The 17,746-nt window shown below is 40.2% G+C and overlaps 1 protein-coding gene across 11 annotated transcripts in view; it reads left to right on the forward strand.

The window, feature by feature from the left end:
- mast4 (microtubule associated serine/threonine kinase family member 4) overlaps positions 1–17,746 on the forward strand; it is a 130,185-nt gene that overhangs the window by 71,311 nt on the left and 41,128 nt on the right. For 5 of the 11 annotated variants that reach the window (XM_057329032.1, XM_057329033.1, XM_057329034.1 and 2 more), the window contains one exon: positions 6,568–6,648. The exons of 3 other annotated variants lie outside the window; for them this stretch is intronic. In XM_057329032.1, coding sequence (XP_057185015.1) covers positions 6,568–6,648 — 81 coding nt within the window. Of the gene's footprint in view, positions 1–5,107; positions 5,439–6,567; positions 6,649–8,846; positions 9,307–17,746 lie in introns of those variants that run through there. 3 more of the 11 variants (XM_057329039.1, XM_057329036.1, XM_057329042.1) reach the window with 3 other exon arrangements.

Genomic DNA, 17,746 nt, shown 5'->3' on the forward strand with positions numbered 1-17,746 from the left:
TGAGTTTAGTCTATTGTATATATTTAAAATGGGGTTTTGATGACTTAAAATCAGTCAGCTGCAGAAAAGTGTTTATTCTCTTTATACATTCAGAGACTGGACAAATGGACTTTTTTGCTGCCTGTCTTGGCTGGTGGACAAGTGTACAGTATATGGATAGGGATCAGGACAAGTGTAGAGGGATAGGGATCAGGACACGACGCGAAGCGGAGATATAAGCCCAATCCCAATTCTATTTTCTACCCCTTTTCTAACCCTCGCCCCTTCCCCTTGCCCCTTGAAACAAAGTGGCAAGGGGAAGGGTTACAAATTTTCCGCTAAGAAATGGGACACAACTACTACACTGGTAAACGTAATATATTTTCTAATATCGTGCAATCAGTGCTGTCCGCTAGTAAACTTTAGACATTTTTTTGCAAACGTTGAAAGATCATCACTGTAAATACAAACACAAGATTGAATGTAACATACATAAAATGAAAAATTGTCATAAAAATCCTTATTAATGGCAAAAATTACTTACATTTGGGTCTGCTTGCTCGAGTGAGCAGCCATGTTGGAAATTTCTCTTAGCCCTTCATTTGAAGTGAGGTCCTGAAAAATCTTCATTTGAAGGCCCATCTGGCCCTTCCCCTTCCCCTACCCCTCCAACCAAAAGAGAATTGAGAGACCCCCGCCAAACGGAGGGGTAGGGGAAAGTGTAGGGGTAAGGGGTAGAATTGGGATTGGGCCATAGTTATATAGATCCGACTGTTTACTTTCATTTAAGACACAACGGACTGTTTTCATGTGTTTTTGACATAACCTTGTATTTCACAGTATATAAGACGCGCAAAAAGACACAATAGAGAACTTGCTTGTAGCCTTGCGCTGTGTGAGAACTGGCATCTGTGCGCGCACTTCGAGTGAGAAATCTATAGAAAGTTTAAATGGGCAAGCATTTTAAAACGCGTACAAATAATTTTTGTGATGACAAACAATGCCAAAGACTGTAAAAAAGATATGCGGTTACATGCATCGCGCTACTCGAGCTGCATGTGAGGACAAGTGCGCGCAGCCAAGACTCAAGTAGACAGTCTGCTGCAGACTGCTGCTTATATGCTTGCTGCAGTGCAGTAGTTTGATGTTATGTGCGTCGAAGTTGGAGACACGTTACAGTTATTGAGGCCCCACCTCCAAGTCTGAGGCCCTAGGCAACTGCCTGCTCTGCCTATAGGTAGCGCCGGCCCTACTTTCATAGCACACCATGTGACTCCTGTGAGCCACCACACCTGTTCACTGTAAACAAGTCATAACTGGTGTGAACGAGTTTTTAGGGCCGATAGACTACAGAAATGCAAGTTAAAGAGTCGCACAAGTGATAGTTCACCCAAAAATAAAAAATTCTGTCATCATCTACTCACCCTCTTGTACAATAGAAGTGAATGGGGGCCAGTGCTGTTCGGTTACCAACTTTCTTCAAGATATCTTCTTTTGACGAGAGGTAAATGATGACAGAATTTTCATTTTTGGGTGATCTATCACATTAACACCACATTTAAATGGTTTTGTTTACCACAATTTTACAGCAGATATGTCAAGCACACTTTAAGCACACTGATTTGACCTGTTTTAGGTTTGTCACACTTTTTGCATTCCTTCCCACTCCACAGCATCCTATGTTGACCTATGATATTTTCCAAACTTGTATTTCTATGAGAAAGCAATTCATTAGGACCGCAACTCTCATCTGACAGTATGTGCTCATTGTAGCCTTACGCTCTCTCTGTTGGATGTATATGATAGATTTTCAAGTTGTCAAAACCTGTCAGAAGCAAATTAGAAGAAAAACATGTCATTGAGTTTTATTGGCCTTTTGCGTTTGTGATTTATGGGCTGTCCGTTGTGACGGCAATGCCGGGACGTGATGAATGTGCTGTTATGATTGTCTGTTTATTTCTGAGAGTGAGTCAATGCATTGGTCACATGATCAGCAGTGAGGTGGAGTGCAGGGGTGGATGGGGATGTTCAGGGTATGTATGGAGCTCCTGATGCGTTTAGTGAATGTTAATGAGACGTGAGTCATCCGCGTATACAGAAGCAGTAGCAGGTCAGTGCCTGTAAGGATTTTTAAAATATTTTTTTAAAAAGATCATTTGGTGAAAATACAATTTTGGCAAAAAGTCATGAGTTGCATTTTTAGTAGACCTTGGGGTAAAATAAAATATTGAAAAACCTCTTTGGTGAGATTCTTAAAATGCATGTGCTGGTGACATGTATGATGGCACCGTGGGAAAGAAAGGGTTACTGCAATTAATGAATGCAAATAGAAGCTAATATGTGAGGCGTGACCTGTTAAATCCCAATGGAGCAGTCCTAGTGGCCTCGACTGATTGCTTCATTTCCACACACACACACACACACACACTTACACACACACGCACACACACACACACACACACACCTACACACGCACACAACCTAACCATCACAGAAAACTTTCTGCAGTTTAACATTTTCAAATAAACATTTGAATAATCCATTTGAATTGTGGGGACTGGCCATCGGTCCCCACAATGCACGTGTGTGAGACTTTTACTATCATTGTGGGGACACCCCACAATGTATAAAAACAAGTACACACACACACACACACACACACACACGCACACACACTTAAGTGCACATTAACGTGCACACTAACATTTTAGTTCAAAATCTAGAATTATAATATACTGGCATTCTTTAGATAAATCTAATTGGTTCCAAGTTTTACTCGAGTTTCTAAACATGAGCGCTTTAGAGTTTGGCCTAGTTTTTCAGAGCTGAAGTAGGTGTTTAACTGGGTTCTGTCCTTACGCCCCAGTTCCCGGCTGCTTTCTGCTGCTGTTGGGCTTTTGATGCAATGTTCACTCACTGAGTGCGTTTACATGCACAAAATAAACGGATATCTATCAAAAATCAGCTTATAAAAGAAACATGTTTACATGCATATAAATAAACCGGCTTTGCAGAAAATAGCGTTTACATGGAAATTTGAGACTTGACAGGTTTCTCGCGTCCAGTGACGTCACCATCGATGGTCCGTCTAGTAATTAAAAATGCAGCGGGAATTCGCTCGGACTCAAAAGCTGTATTTTTATATAGTTTCTTCTCATCAACTGCATGATTCGGAAGCGTACTTTTATGCATGATTTTACTGTTACTTTCCGTTTGAGACTTTTACTATTACGCTGTCAGACATGCGCGCACAAACAAAACTGAGAGAAAACCAGTGAAGGTGTTTACATGCAACGCAAAATCGGAGTAATAGGCAAAAAACTACCTCTGCAGAGGGGTTTTTCCTCACGCCGTTTATGAGCTTTCCCCGATAAAAAAAAAATGTTTTACCCGTTTACATGACCTTACACGTTATCAACTTATTAAGCATAATCGAGTGAGACTGTGCATGTAAACGCACTCAATGTTGTCTACAGTTTTGGGTGATCAGCAGTTTGCGCTTGTTCTGAAATACAGCCCACTTTGGACTTTTTTTATCAAAAACTGTTGGACTGTTGTTAGCTTATATTATGTCAAAATGACAAATACAAGTACTTGTAATTAAAAATGTCACGAATGCTGGATTACTGTGCCTGGGGTTACATATACAACAATATTGGCAAAGTACACTTGCAATTCAGTTCGATTTTGCATGCATCCATGAGCGGGCGAGTGAGGTTTTTGTACAAAAGTAACTTGTGTGGTGTTATTTGGTAAAGAAGCTAGAACTCAGATTTATGAATGATCCTCTTATTGTTTTAAAGCAGTCATGCATTTGGCTACACTTTGGCTAAACCATTGTTCCTTCATACTTTCCAGAACTTTCTGTTGTGTATTTTAAATAGTTTAACATATTGCAATATCTACAAACTATGTTGCCAATTGACCTATTTTATTTGCACGTTTCTACTTAATAAACTCCAAATTTAACAAGTTTTCTTAACCGTTTTGGACATTTGCCAGGACTATGTGTACGGTGTTCGGTTTGGCACATACTGATATTGCTAAGCAGTAGACATAAGTGGTTTCAGGTCGGATGTTTCTTCAGCTTCACGAGTTCATTAGCAGCTCTTTAGAGGAACTGGGGTTAAATTGCTTTTTAAACCTTAAAGTTATAATAGCAGTCTCCAAGCTCCTTTGTCCTCAGTAAAACTGAGGTTTTAGAGCCTGGCACAGACCAGGGCAGCATTTCTAGTTTATTATAGTAATGTTTTAAGGAATCTCTTTGAGCCGTGACAAGATCAGCTAAGAATTGTATTAAATAAATAAGTGTCAGTGGTGTTTGCATATGCAAGATATGCTGGTGCAATTCTAGGGCATTGTGGATGGTGGCTGAAGCATGGCTATGGGATGGCAAGCGTGTTCCGTCTTTGATCTAACTCCAATTATATTTTTATGAAGATTGTCTCTTAATGTAAATCATTTGATCCACCCTGTTGTTTCAAACAGCCTTGACTTTTTGCTTTTGTGGGGCACAAAAATATGTTAAAAGGATAGTTCACCCAAAAGTGAAAAATCTGTCATCATTTACTCGACTTTCTTTCTTCCGCACAACACAAAAGAAGATATTTTGAAGAAAGTCGATAACCGAACATGCCGGCACCCATTTCACTTCTATCGTCTGGAAACCAATGCAAGTGAATGGGTGCCGGTTAACAACATTCTTCAAAGTATCTACTTCTGTGTTCTGCAGAAGAAAGAAATGCATACAGAGGGTGACAAGAAGGTGGGTTAATGATGACAGAATTTTCATTTTAAGTAGAGTTAGTGACTGACAGCCTCAGTGCCCCTCAGTCCCTATTTACTTTAATTGTAAGATCAAGTAACATCAACATATTAAATAACACAATTTTCATTAAGGCTCTTCATTTCTTTTTTGTCTTTAAAGATTTCTGCCACACGTTTATGCATCTTATTTGCAGAATAATATTTGGTCATGCTGCAGTGCTTGGAGAAACTATGCGATGGGTGATAAACACCAACTTGAATGATGGTCAACAGCCCTGCTGCAGTGAGCAAGTGCAGCATGTAGACTCTTATCGGTGCTGTGCTGACGTAAGGCTCCTTCAGTGGTGGAGGAGGGGCGTGAAGGTCTGTGTTTAGTGTCGTGCTAGAGCGGCAGGGGAGGGGAAACAGGATTTTGCCCAGCCTCCTTGCCCTCCACAGGCAGTTGATGATCACATCTCACAGCCCGGGGTGGAAGTCGAGCGACCGAAAGCACAGGGTCCCCCGATCTTCTCCTCCCCTGTGAGCAGCTCTCAGCCGGTTTCTCTGCACCAGAGCCTGGCTCTGGCTCTTTGTCAGCGCATGAGGGTGCGTGCAGGCGAGCGGCATGAATATGTCATGTACACAATAGAGTGAAAGCGTGCGACCATGAAAGCCCAGCGCGAGAGGCTGAGGATTCCAGGGCTGACGCTGGAGTGAGTATTTTGCTTCTCTCTTGTCTTCCCTGTGGCTGTGATGACACCAGACTGTTTATCTGCAGTGTGTCTGTCGCTGTAGCAGCGATGGGCACATTTGAGCCGAGCAGTGCAGCATTACCACAGTAGCAGCGTCTGCAGCATGTGCTGAAGGGTAAATATAGGTTTCCTACCTTGTGCTAGATCCAGCTAGTCTTTGCTGGCTTGTTATGTTTAAGGAGTTCGTTTATAGCGGCTTTGCTTGTGATCTTGTGATAGAACAGGCTTATGTTTGGACACAGCTGCTAGAGCAATGCAGTGTTCTATACACAGAGAATGTGCGCAGCTAGACGACCTGCCTCTTTTCTTGGGCTACACTGACATACATCCCCTTTTAGCGATTTTGTTGCTTTTGACCATCATGAATTATTGAGTCAAGTGCTTCAATTGCCCTCTCACAAGGCCCGTTTGTTTGCGACCTGTTAGCAGGTCAAATACGTCACCAGACTGTAGCGACTGCAGCTGAGCCTTTGATGCAGCGACATAAACAATTAATCTCTCTACATATTTGTTTGGCTCATGACATTTTGAGAAGACGAGAGACGCCTTTGTTTTTGTTTACAGAGGTCGCAGGAGATGCATGTCTGCGTCTGCAATCAGGTGTTGCATCACACTGTTGCTAAGGATACTGATACATGCATGTCTCATGGACGTGTCAGCTCAGCAGTTTCATTGGATGTCGTATCATGGTTACTCTTGATAAACACACGGCCTGCGGTGGAATCGTTTTGCATTTAGATTTGGGTTCTAAGAAATATTTTAAGATGCAAATAAATGTGTGCATATGGCTAGCCAGTGTATATTATTAACACGTGTAATATCTGGATCAGACCATTTCATGTCGGTTATGATTGTGATGAATTGAATACCACATGAAATGTTTTGTTTTTGTGTTGTCACAACGCAAGCCTCTTACCAGAATATCCTTCTACGGCCATGCATTGATGTTGCACTGTGGTTAATGCATGCACACACGTGTATGTCTTTTGCATACATGTCAGCTCTGATCTTCAAAATCTGCATTCTGAAAAATACAGTTTTTGTCCATCTGATCCTGATGAACGTTCACAAAACTCAATTTGACTTCCAGCCTCACTCCTCGAAGCTTGAGCCCGACTCCCACAAGCCCTTGCAGCCCATGCAGCCCACTGCACGCATTTCATTTTTGGAGGTAAGAGCGTGCTTCATCCATAGCCATTTTGTTTTGTGGCTTATCGTGTTATTCATGGCTCCAAGTTCCACCACTGAAAAAGGATAGCATGGGGGTTAAGTGAACAATATATGTATTTTCTGAGTTTTATCTGTAGATCCAAAGCCTTTGAGTAGGATTTTAGCTTGTAAAAATGGGGGTTGGGTTGTTTTGTATGCTTATATAATGTTACACACCCCCTTCCCCTTTTTTGGCGAGTCTCTCATTCACCCTCTTTTATGTGATAAATAGGATTTGCTGCTCTGGCCATTGAACATTTTGGTGGAAAGAGCTGTGCACAATTTCTGCAAGAAATTAGGTCATTTGAAAAGCTAGAAATGAGGCACTGTGGCAGTGATTACTTGTATTGCAAAGACAAAGGGCATGTCCTGTTAATTTCTGAGAGAGGAAGACTTTTCGAATAGTACTAATAATGGAGTCGCAGGACTGACTGTGCAATAAATTATCTAGTTAAAAAGACTGCGTCTGCTCCTTCATAAGGAATCATGAATGAATTCTTTTGCAATTGCATATCAATATAGGAATATAAAAAAACACCTGAAAATATACAGTATAAATATAAAATATGTATTTGAGAATCTACACTCATTGAATGTAAACATGTATCGCTAATATGTATCAGGTTTTGTAGAAGCTTACTTTTGTTGCCAGCTTTGCTTTTTTTTTAACTTTGCTATTCTTTGTGGCTTGTTCTAGAATCCTCTATTCAATGCCTTAATTATGTCCCATGCCTCAGTAAATCTGACTTTGTTCATAAAACTTGTCTTTTGGACTGATGAATTGGGTCATTGAACTGTTTGGACTAGTTTTATTAGTCAGTGTTTACACACAAATAATCTGATTCCAGTAAACTCTGGAACTTTTAAGAAGGTCAACAACTCGTTGAATTCAATTTCCTGAACATTTACATGTACAGTAGTATGATTACATGGACAATGTTTCACTACTTGTTTGCACTCCGATGTTGAATGCTGTGTACTGTGATTTATATTGTGTCACGTTTTTCTTTTGCACTAAATGTTGTACTTGCACAGATTTGCACATGTGCACTTTATGTAGTCTGTGTGTTTATGTCTTATGCACCTTGGTCCTGGGGAATGGTGTTTCGTTTCACTGTGTACTGCACTGTATATCGTTGAATTGTTCAGACACGCAAGCTTTAAGATAATTTTTTTGGTTGGACTTGTCTGTTGCTTTACCTTGCCATAGTCTGCCTTACTCAAAGCAAACAAGTTTGTTGATGATAATTTATGACTAACAGACAGGACAGCAAGGAATTGCCTTGTTTAAACCTGTCATACATCCCACCCAGCTTCATCAGACGACTGCCAGCATTTTTGGTTCATCTCTAAATGAGAGCACCAAAAACAGTACATCCACATATAGAGCTCAGACTGACACAGAAGAGACCCGCCATGGATTAGAATGGTTTCTATAGGTCACTATTCCTTCAGGAAAAGATAAGTAGTCATGAGCTGTGAATCTAGACTTGGCCCACTCCAGGCATGACTAGGGTCATCACGATAATGTCCATATCTGAGATGGTCTTTGAAGGTCTGATTAGACTTGGTTGTCAATGGGTTCATCTCGGACATTTCCCAGCATGTCTCTCCACCAACAAGGTCTTTGTAGTGGCTTCCTTCACCTCACACCTTAGTGGCTAGTGGCCCCTTTGCATTCAATGGTTAATTGTCGAAACCCAGCGGCCCCATTCCACCCCTCCGACTTCATCTGTCATGAGTCTGAGAGGTTGTGCCCCTCTGTGGTTCTGCTTGCCAAAAGAACAGATTGAAGAGCAAAGCGAGAGGACATCAAAGGTGCCGAAGTGGAAAAGAGAGGTTTTCTTCGTATGGCAGGTCAGATGGAGAAGAATTAAATGGAAGAGAGGGTGCTTGGCGGCATCTCGCTGGACTTACACGTGATTGAAAAGCTTGGGGAAAAAAGCTCTGCATTTCCATCTCATACAGCGTGACGTGTGCTGGAGCGGGGCCAGATGGGGAGAGCCTTGATTGCATTCACTGCGTCGTCTGCCGATGATGCAGTGCTGCTCTGACTCACGCCCCCTCCCTTCCTCTACCCTCCCCGCCCCAGGATGTGATACGGTAGGTGCCTGTTACATGATATGGTGCATGCTTGAGTCTCAATGAGTCTACGGGATAGAAGCAAAGCCGTGCGACTTTGGCAGCAAAACAAAAACTCATCCTGCTGGAGACGGTCCTGTGTCGTAGTCCCACAGGCACCCAGCAATCGAGAAGCGGGTATGACCTGAATAGTGAGAATAGCTCATAGGAGCTTTCTTACTGTTTTATTTAGGACACTACAGAGGACACAGCGTCCCCCTGACAGCCTGTATATGCTGCAGCGAACGGCAGATGTGCATGGACAAACCTCGGTTGTGGCAGAGTGTTGTATTGGGAGGACCTACCGGCAAGACACTTGCACTGGGTGCCTACTGCTCTTGGAAGCCAGACACTTCTGTTCACCTTCTTTTCTGAGACAGCTCGGAACACTTTGGGGGCATGACTTTGGGACCATGTCCGACTCCAGCCTATGGACCGTACTCTCCAACTTTTCCATGCCCCATTCTTTTAGTGGAGCAAGATTACGACGCTCCAAAAGGTAATCAACTTGAAGTTGTTGACTTGCCGATACTTCACAGTTTTGTTTGGATTTTTTTTAGGCGGTTGGAAGGTGAAATTGTGTCATTTGAGCTTGTAGAGAAGAACAATATGGTCGGCCAGGTGCCATGTTTTCCATTGTGTTTGATTTCCCTTGTGAATGTTATACTGAAGTGCCTCTTGATTGTAATCAGAACTGTATTGTTTAGCCCATGCTGTGGACACTCAAGATTTTTGCGTACCTACAGAAGTAATTACAGTGTGTTTCCCTGAATTTGAGTGCTCAATGCGAGGAAAATGGATTGTTCTGTTAGTCCTCTTAAGATGTGGTTGTGTATATTATTTGATGAAGTGTTCAGATGCAGAGCTCATGCAGAAAGTTGCATCGTATTTCAGTTTCAGTTTCACCTCTCATGTGACAAGACCAAACCTTCACCAAAAGGGCAAACCAGTCATTATATCTTTGTTAGCTACAGTCATGTGCTTCCTTGCCTGTGTTTCTCATCGCTCAAACATTTTAATCCTGCGAATGACCCAATTTACTGTTTAGATGATCAGATCAGTATACAGATACAGTATATGCTTGATGTTGATCTTGTTTTATACTGTAGTGTGCATAGATTGTTATTGTACGCACGGATATGTGTATGAAAAACAGGACCTTGCATTGTGCATTTGTTACAGTGTTGTGTTTATTAGTACAGGGTGGAAATTTTGTGTTTATTAGGGCTGAAGTTTTAGTAATGAGTAATTCATTTAGCTGTAGTAATCATGATAACATCAATGATCTACAGAGGTGGTTACTTTGTGTGTGACTTCTGACATTTTAAATTAAATGACAAAGTTATATGCTGCATATAAAAGGTAACTACAGTGCATGTATGTGCCTATTTATTGGAAGTCTTCATAATATTTCATAATACAGCTGTCAACTGAACTTGATTTAAAATCTCAGAGTTCTTCTGTTCTATCCTGTCCTTGTTTTCACTCTGGTTACTGAGAGCCAAAATCAGCTGTTTTAATTTGAAGGGTCACAGAGAGTAAGAAGCAAAATGTTATACGTTTTATAACACCTAATAACATACTGTAGTGGGAAAAATGAAATGGTAAAAAATGTAGATTAGTTTTTTTTTCATAATTTTTATAAATAGATATTGCTATGGAAGATGTGGAAGATCCTGTACTCTTTTGGTGGTGTTTCATAATCCATGAAGTCAAAACATTACAGTTCCATTAAACTGATAAGAGGAGTTTGTAAATTGTACTTTTATGACATTTATCAAATACATTTATTTATTTATGTCTGACGTAAGCGGATGTACCGACCCGTTGTTTACGAGTGGTGAGAATGAAGACCATGCAGTTGTTGCTGGATGTTTTGCGAAACATATTATGTTTTTGAGCCAGATTATTGTTTAAAATGATCCGTTCATGTAATTATCTGGGATGTATAAACGTCAGACGCGTGACCTTTCAAACGTGATCACGTATTACGGGAAGTCGTGAACATGTAAATCTTTGTGTAAAATATCTGTATTAAAGGGATAGTTTACGAAAAAACATTTTTTTTAGTAATTTATTCATCCCGATGTTGTTTAAAACAGGTATGTATTTTTCTTCTGTAGAACACACAAAATAGATATTCTGAGAAATGTTTTGGTTTTGTCAGAAACTCAATGTGGACCGATATTGTTTCTTCAATCTTTTTTTGTGTTTTGGTCAAGATAGAAAGTCATACAGGTTTGCATGAGGGCACAGTAAGTAAATGATGAAAGAATTTTAATTTTGGGGTGAACTATCCCTTTAATTGTGCTTTTTTTATCAGAAATATATGAAACTATTTAGAAAGAACTCTTGCCTCTTCCCTGACATCAACCAATATTTACTTTCTTACATTATGCCGCCTTTCTCACAATTTAAGTGTTTATTATCTGAAGACAGTTGTTATCAGTTGTTGGAATGTGAAGGTGCCGTTACGTTATGCTTACTGACATGAGCAGTGACTGATAGTTTGTCATGATTCAGACAGTAAATGTTAGAGTCGTTGTCTTATGCAGTCATTTCAGCGTGGGTTTCCCCTTCAAAACGTGACGACATCTTAATCCTCTCTCATAGTGCTTCGAAAGGGATGGGGTGGAGTGAGCGGTTGGTTGCCGCTAAAAATTACACAATGGTCCTTTAATTTTCTGTCTGTACCTCACACAAAGCTTATCATATGGCTTTGGAATATATCACTTAAATCATATAGGCTAAAGTAGCTTATTATATTTTCTGTCCTTTGGACTATGACAGACAGAATAATATTTTGTTGTATAGAATAGAGTAGCCTGAATATTATTGAATTATTGAATGAATTGTTATTTTTTGTATCTTCATACAAAATAAAAACATATATACAGTACATTGAATTACACAAGGGTGAGTTACAAAGTTTCTTTTTTGGGTGAAGTCTCCATAAATGTGATACCTTCAGAATCTGGCAACCGCCCCTTATCGGATGACAAGGACTTTGCAATGTCATCTGTGATGTCTGCCAAGCTCTCATTTAGCCATCAACTGCAGAATCAATGACTGAAAAGCTGGCCACAGTCACATGTTCTGTTCTCCTCTTAGATTTCACCCTGTCCTCCAGTATTGTGCTAGACACAACCATATTTAATCTTATTACCATAATACAACGAGGTCTCGATTCTAAAAGTCCTCTGTGATGCCAGTAGGGCTGTTTTATCCTGTCGGCACCTTTTTGTAGGGATGTAACAATATAAAAATCTCACTGTACGATAATACCTTGATATACAGTCCACAGTACGGTATTTGTTGCATTTTAAATGACAAATGATGTCTTGGAAAAGTGCCATAAGCATCATCTTTTCTTTAGCCTCTAATCATAACTGTTGCTTAGAGGAATGAGTTATAGTATGAGATGGGTCAAATGACCTAAAAGTCCCTTTTATAAAATCAAATAATTGGACCTTTTGAACTTGCCAAAAGGTAACATTTAATATTTTTTCTAACATTCTCTATGTTAGGCCCGGAAGACCTATCGTTTCATACAGTCATGTGACCATGACAATATTGAGACAATTTTGCTATTGCTATAACACAATATCGATAATATTGTTACATCCCTACCTTTTTGTCCTGTTTCAGGAGAGTTTTCTGAATGATCTTGTTGGCAGGGGTTAAATTGGGCCGGGGCACATATGCCGACCGTCTCGCTCTGCTTCCCGCATGTGCGCGGCTTTTCTGGTGTTATGGAGTGGCACTCCGTCGTGCCCTAGTATTAATCTCACATTTAAGGAACAATTTTCCTATTTTTGGCAGTGTATACATTTACATAACTAATCGTGGAAAAACGGATCTATATGCAACGTAGTAACCCAACTCGCAGTCGTACATTAACCGCGTGCGTGCAGAAATCATTCCCTAAGTTCCATTCCGAAGTCATCATCCTTATGCCTCACTCTCTTCGAAGAGTAAAGCTCTTGATGTTATAAGCTCTGAAGGAAAAAAACGCAATTGTAAGTAGGGCTGTCACGATTATGAAATTTGATTGACAATTAATTGTCTGATAAATCATTGCGATTATGCCGATTAATTGTCTGTTTTAGGGCTTTGATGATTATGCCGATTAATTGTCTGTTTTTGAGCTTTGACATTTAATTCTCATACATTTTTGATTCAGCGATTGAAACGACCATATTGTTCTGAATACAAGTCTATGTTTTTTTCTTGGAAATACATCGGAAAAAATTGGGTCATCATATATTTAAGGTTTAGGCTTTTACCTGTCAATAATACAACCGCCAAATACTTGTAAATGAAGTAAATTGATCAGGTGTGAATTGAAGCCACCATTAAAATACTATCAGTCATAGAAAAGCTTCTAGTCTGTTTTTATCTCACTTGCAAGACTACAATAAAATTTTACTTGTGTGTTAATGAAATTTTGATAGACTGGTTTTCACACTGAGATTTGCTTAAATAATATTAAATTGTACTGCAGGTAATTTGTATATGTTTTAGTTTTTTTTAAGTGATTGTGTTGTGGTGGTACATTTTACAAGTATTACCATGCTTTAGTAACAATATATACACTAAAATATGCAATATGCAGATGCACTACAGCTCCCCCTAGTGTCTTCTATAGAGATGTGCAATAATTGCGATGATCTGAAACCATCGCGATGAGGTCAAACAATCGCGATGAGACGATTATTTAATAATCGCGACAGCCCTAATTGTAAGTAGAACGTGACTGCGCACGCTTGTGTTTCCTTTCTGCAGCACCCAACCAGACATGACGTGTGGCGCCGCTTCTCGTCCGGTGTGCACTGTTTTTTTAACATTTCAAGTCATAATGAGCTGTTGTGAAGAAAGGCTCGACTTACAAATGATGTCATTTTAATCAATTCAACGATGCACGATGCACAAGTTAATCGGTGATCTTAATCATTGTGAATGTTGCATGACGTTTTGAGAGAAAAGTAGGTCTACACAGGTCATACATACAATTTTGTGGACATGAATAAATGAAGATATTTGATATTGACACAAGGATAGGGCACAGGCCTACAAGATTTTATTCTTTTCATATGTAGCTTTGTAAACTGCTGGCATCTAGAATGAGTTTGATCAGCATTTTATTGATTATAGCAAAGGGCTTCACACTGCCTCAGGACAGACAGTGAAATCTTTGGCACGTTTATGTCAGTGAATTTGTCAGCAAGCCTACACAGGGTTCGGTTGGTACAGGGTGAGATTAATATACATTTAATCTGTGAATTTAGAGGATCTGTTTGAGTGGTGCCCCTCAATCATGACACTTTATGATATGCTGTCTGTACTGTAGACTTTTAGGTTCTGAGAGGAGAATAAACCTCAAGTACAATTTTGAGATTGTATAGAAGAGTAAACAAATGGTAGTTTTTTGTCAAATAAAGTAATATTCCCTTTTGTATCAATATTGTTGCTAAAATGATGGTAGAGCGGAGAATGGGAAGCGGCGACCTGACAAGAGCTGAGATGATAGAGCTGGATAAAGAAGGACGCGGTCACCTGACACGTCTTCATGGCCTGACCTGATGGTAGAGCGGAGAATGGGAAGCGGCGACCTGACAAGAGCTGAGATGATAGAGCTGGATAAAGAAGGACGCGGTCACCTGACACGTCCTCGCCACAAAATTTCAAATGCTATTAGATTATTAATGATAATCTTAAACTATAATTTACCTTGTTAGTAAGTTTGTTTATTTTATTTAACCTTGTTGTGCAAGCTCTCTGGAGCTTGTGCAGAGGCAGCAGCTTTTGCCAGAGGGGAACTGGAATCCCCTGGTTGGGCCTGGGTTCTCCTGAGTTTTTTTTTCTCGATTAGAGTTTTGGGTTCCTCGCCACCGTTTGCATACTGTTTTGCATCTGCCCGGCCGGGGGGGCTGCTTTAGAATTTTGAAGTTTTACTTAATTAATATTGCATATAGGAATTTATAGTCTGTTATATTTGACCTGTGCTTCTCTCTCCTTTATCTTAAATGTGTGCTCTCACTGTGCGTGCGCGCGTGTCTTTGTGTATGCGCGTACTTGTCTGTGTGTGTGTGTGTGTGTGTGTGTGTGTGTGTTAGTACGTGTGCATATTGTGTGTGTGGAGTGTTTTGTATGTGGGTATGTCTGTCTTCTTTGTTTTCACCTTTTTCTTGTTTTTGCAGGTACAACTTTAATTGGTTTGCTTATAGTCAATATGTCTTATGTACAGCTGCTTTGTAACAATGAAAATTGTAAAAACCGCCATATAAATAAAGTTGAGTTGAGTTGAGTTGAGTTAAACATACAGGTGCTGGTCATATAATTAGAATATCATCAAAAAGTTTATTTATTTCACTAATTCCATTCAAAAAGTGAAACTTGTATATTATATTCATTCATTACACACAGACTGATATATTTCAAATGTTTATTTCTTTTAATTTGATGATTATAACTGACAACTAATGAAAATCCCAAATTCAGTATCTCAGAAAATTAGAATATTACTTAAGACCAATACAAAGAAAGGATTTTTAGAAATCTTGGCCAACTGAAAAGTATGAGCATGAAAAGTATGAGCATGTACAGCACTCAATACTTAGTTGGGGCTCCTTTTGCCTGAATTACTGCAGCAATGCGGCGTGGCATGAAGTCGATCAGTCTGTGGCACTGCTCAGGTGTTATGAGAGCCCAGGTTGCTCTGATAGTGGCCTTCAGCTCTTCTGCATTGTTGGGTCTGGCATATCGCATCTTCCTCTTCACAATACGCCATAGATTTTCTATGGGGTTAAGGTCAGGCGAGTTTACTGGCCAATTAAGAACAGGGATACCATGGTCCTTAAACCAGGTACTGGTAGCTTTGGCACTGTGTGCAGGTGCCAAGTCCTGTTGGAAAATGAAATCTGCATCTCAATAAAGTTGGTCAGCAGCATGAAGCATGAAGTGCTCTAAAACTTCCTGGTATATGGCTGCTTTGACCTTGGACCTCAGAAAACACAGTGGACCAACACCAGCAGATGACATGGCACCCCAAACCATCACTGACTGTGGAAACTTTACACTGGACCTCAAGCAACGTGGATTCTGTGCCTCTCCTCTTTTCCTCCAGACTCTGGGACCCTGATTTCCAAAGGAAATGCAAAATTTACTTTCACCAGAGAACATAACTTTGGACCACTCAGCAGCAGTCCAGTCCTTTCAATCCTCTCAAGTCAAGTCCATTTCAATTGAAGTGCAAGAACAAATGGATTAAACAAATGTACCATTTTCAAAATCTGAAAATAATACATATAAAACTTGAGGTGGCCAAACAAAAGACAAAAAAGGGGAAGCAAAATTAATAATGGATCAGTTCAATGCTGCCTACCCCATTCTCCGCTACAGTATCTCATAGAAGCTTCCAAAGAGTTTCATAATCATGTTTTTTAATGTAAATTAAAACAATTGCATTATGGTTTTGTTAGAATGAGCAGACAGTCAAGTAGCCTACTGTCAAGTTAGGTTTTTTTATAAAATAAGAGGGCAGTCACCTAGCCCATATTCAATTAGAGAAATGTTTACTATTCCAGTAACAGGGTTTCCCCCAGAAAATGTGTTAGTTTTGTTAGTCTTTAATTTCATGCAAGGAAAAGTAATGGCTAGTAATGGCTTTCCTTGCACTTGCCATTTATATTTTGTAGAATGTTTGGCGAACGATGATAGATAGCGCGATGACATTCCACCAGATGCCGCTGATCGGACAGGACAGAGTAACACGGCGGATAACGCTCATAAAAAAAAAAAAAATTCTACTTGGGCTAGTTAAGGAGGCAGGCGTGTGTTGCTTAGGCGGCTGCTGTAAAGTGCTGTGGGAAACCCTGCAGTAAGATATTCCAGGTGAAACAGAAGCCAAATCTAACATTAACTTTCTGAATGTAAAGTCTAACCTGACGTTAGCTAGCTAGCTGGCGTTAGCTAACAAGAAAAAAAGCTCCAAACTAACATCGTTAACTGTTGTTATCGCCTCTTGTCCAGAGATTCCGCCTTTGGTGACATATCAAAAGTATTCCTGACTCTTGACTTACCTTCTGTGCTACTTCTTGCCCTCTTAAAGCCGAAGTCCCTCAGGTCAAGCTGTCCATGTCGCTTGGGCTTGGCCATGATGCTGAAATCACCGGCACCAGCACCTGTGCTGCTATGTCGCTGACTGATGTGACTTCAATTTAAAACAAATCGTCGTGTCATTATGTGTACGTTCCCCTCGTCCACAGTATTTTAGCCTATTCAATAGTCACAAAAATAATAGTGGTAAATTACCACTGGTAATATTTACACATTCATTGATAAAATAACAGGGGATGGGAAGGGGGGATGGCCATTTTAGAAGGGGGATGATTTTGATCATCTTTAATTCAAAGGGGGATGCCATCCCCCCTCAACTCGAGTACTGCTCTTGAGGAACAACTTTGAAGCTAATCCTGTTTGTACTGTCCTAGGATTAAAAAGCACTCCGGCTCGAAGTGATTCGCACAAACAAGCAGGTTTTTACTTATGGTTTCTGATGGATTTCCTCTAAAAATAAAATAAATCCACTCCTGTCTCTTCCTAGGTTTGGACTCTGTGCAGCGACTACATTGCATGTTGTCCACGAACTTTAGCCATGGCATCACGTACACCGCTGTCGCTTGTGAATACAACGATGGCGGCGCGCGGTGGGTGGAACTGTGTAGATTAAGGGGCGGTAACATTATAATAAAATCCGCTTTGGACGTCACAATCGGAGCGAAATCTGAACGGCTCGATTTCTCACATGCTTGCAGGGAAAGGCACACCAAAACAAACTTACTAGGTTCTTATTTTTCACGTTTTCTGGGTTGCTAGATGCACCGGGGACCTGATTATAGCACTTAAACACAGAAAAAAGTTGGGTTTTCATCTGATGT

Source organism: Triplophysa rosa, linkage group LG2, assembly GCF_024868665.1.
Source record: "Triplophysa rosa linkage group LG2, Trosa_1v2, whole genome shotgun sequence".
Taxonomy (NCBI): Eukaryota; Metazoa; Chordata; class Actinopteri; order Cypriniformes; family Nemacheilidae; genus Triplophysa; species Triplophysa rosa.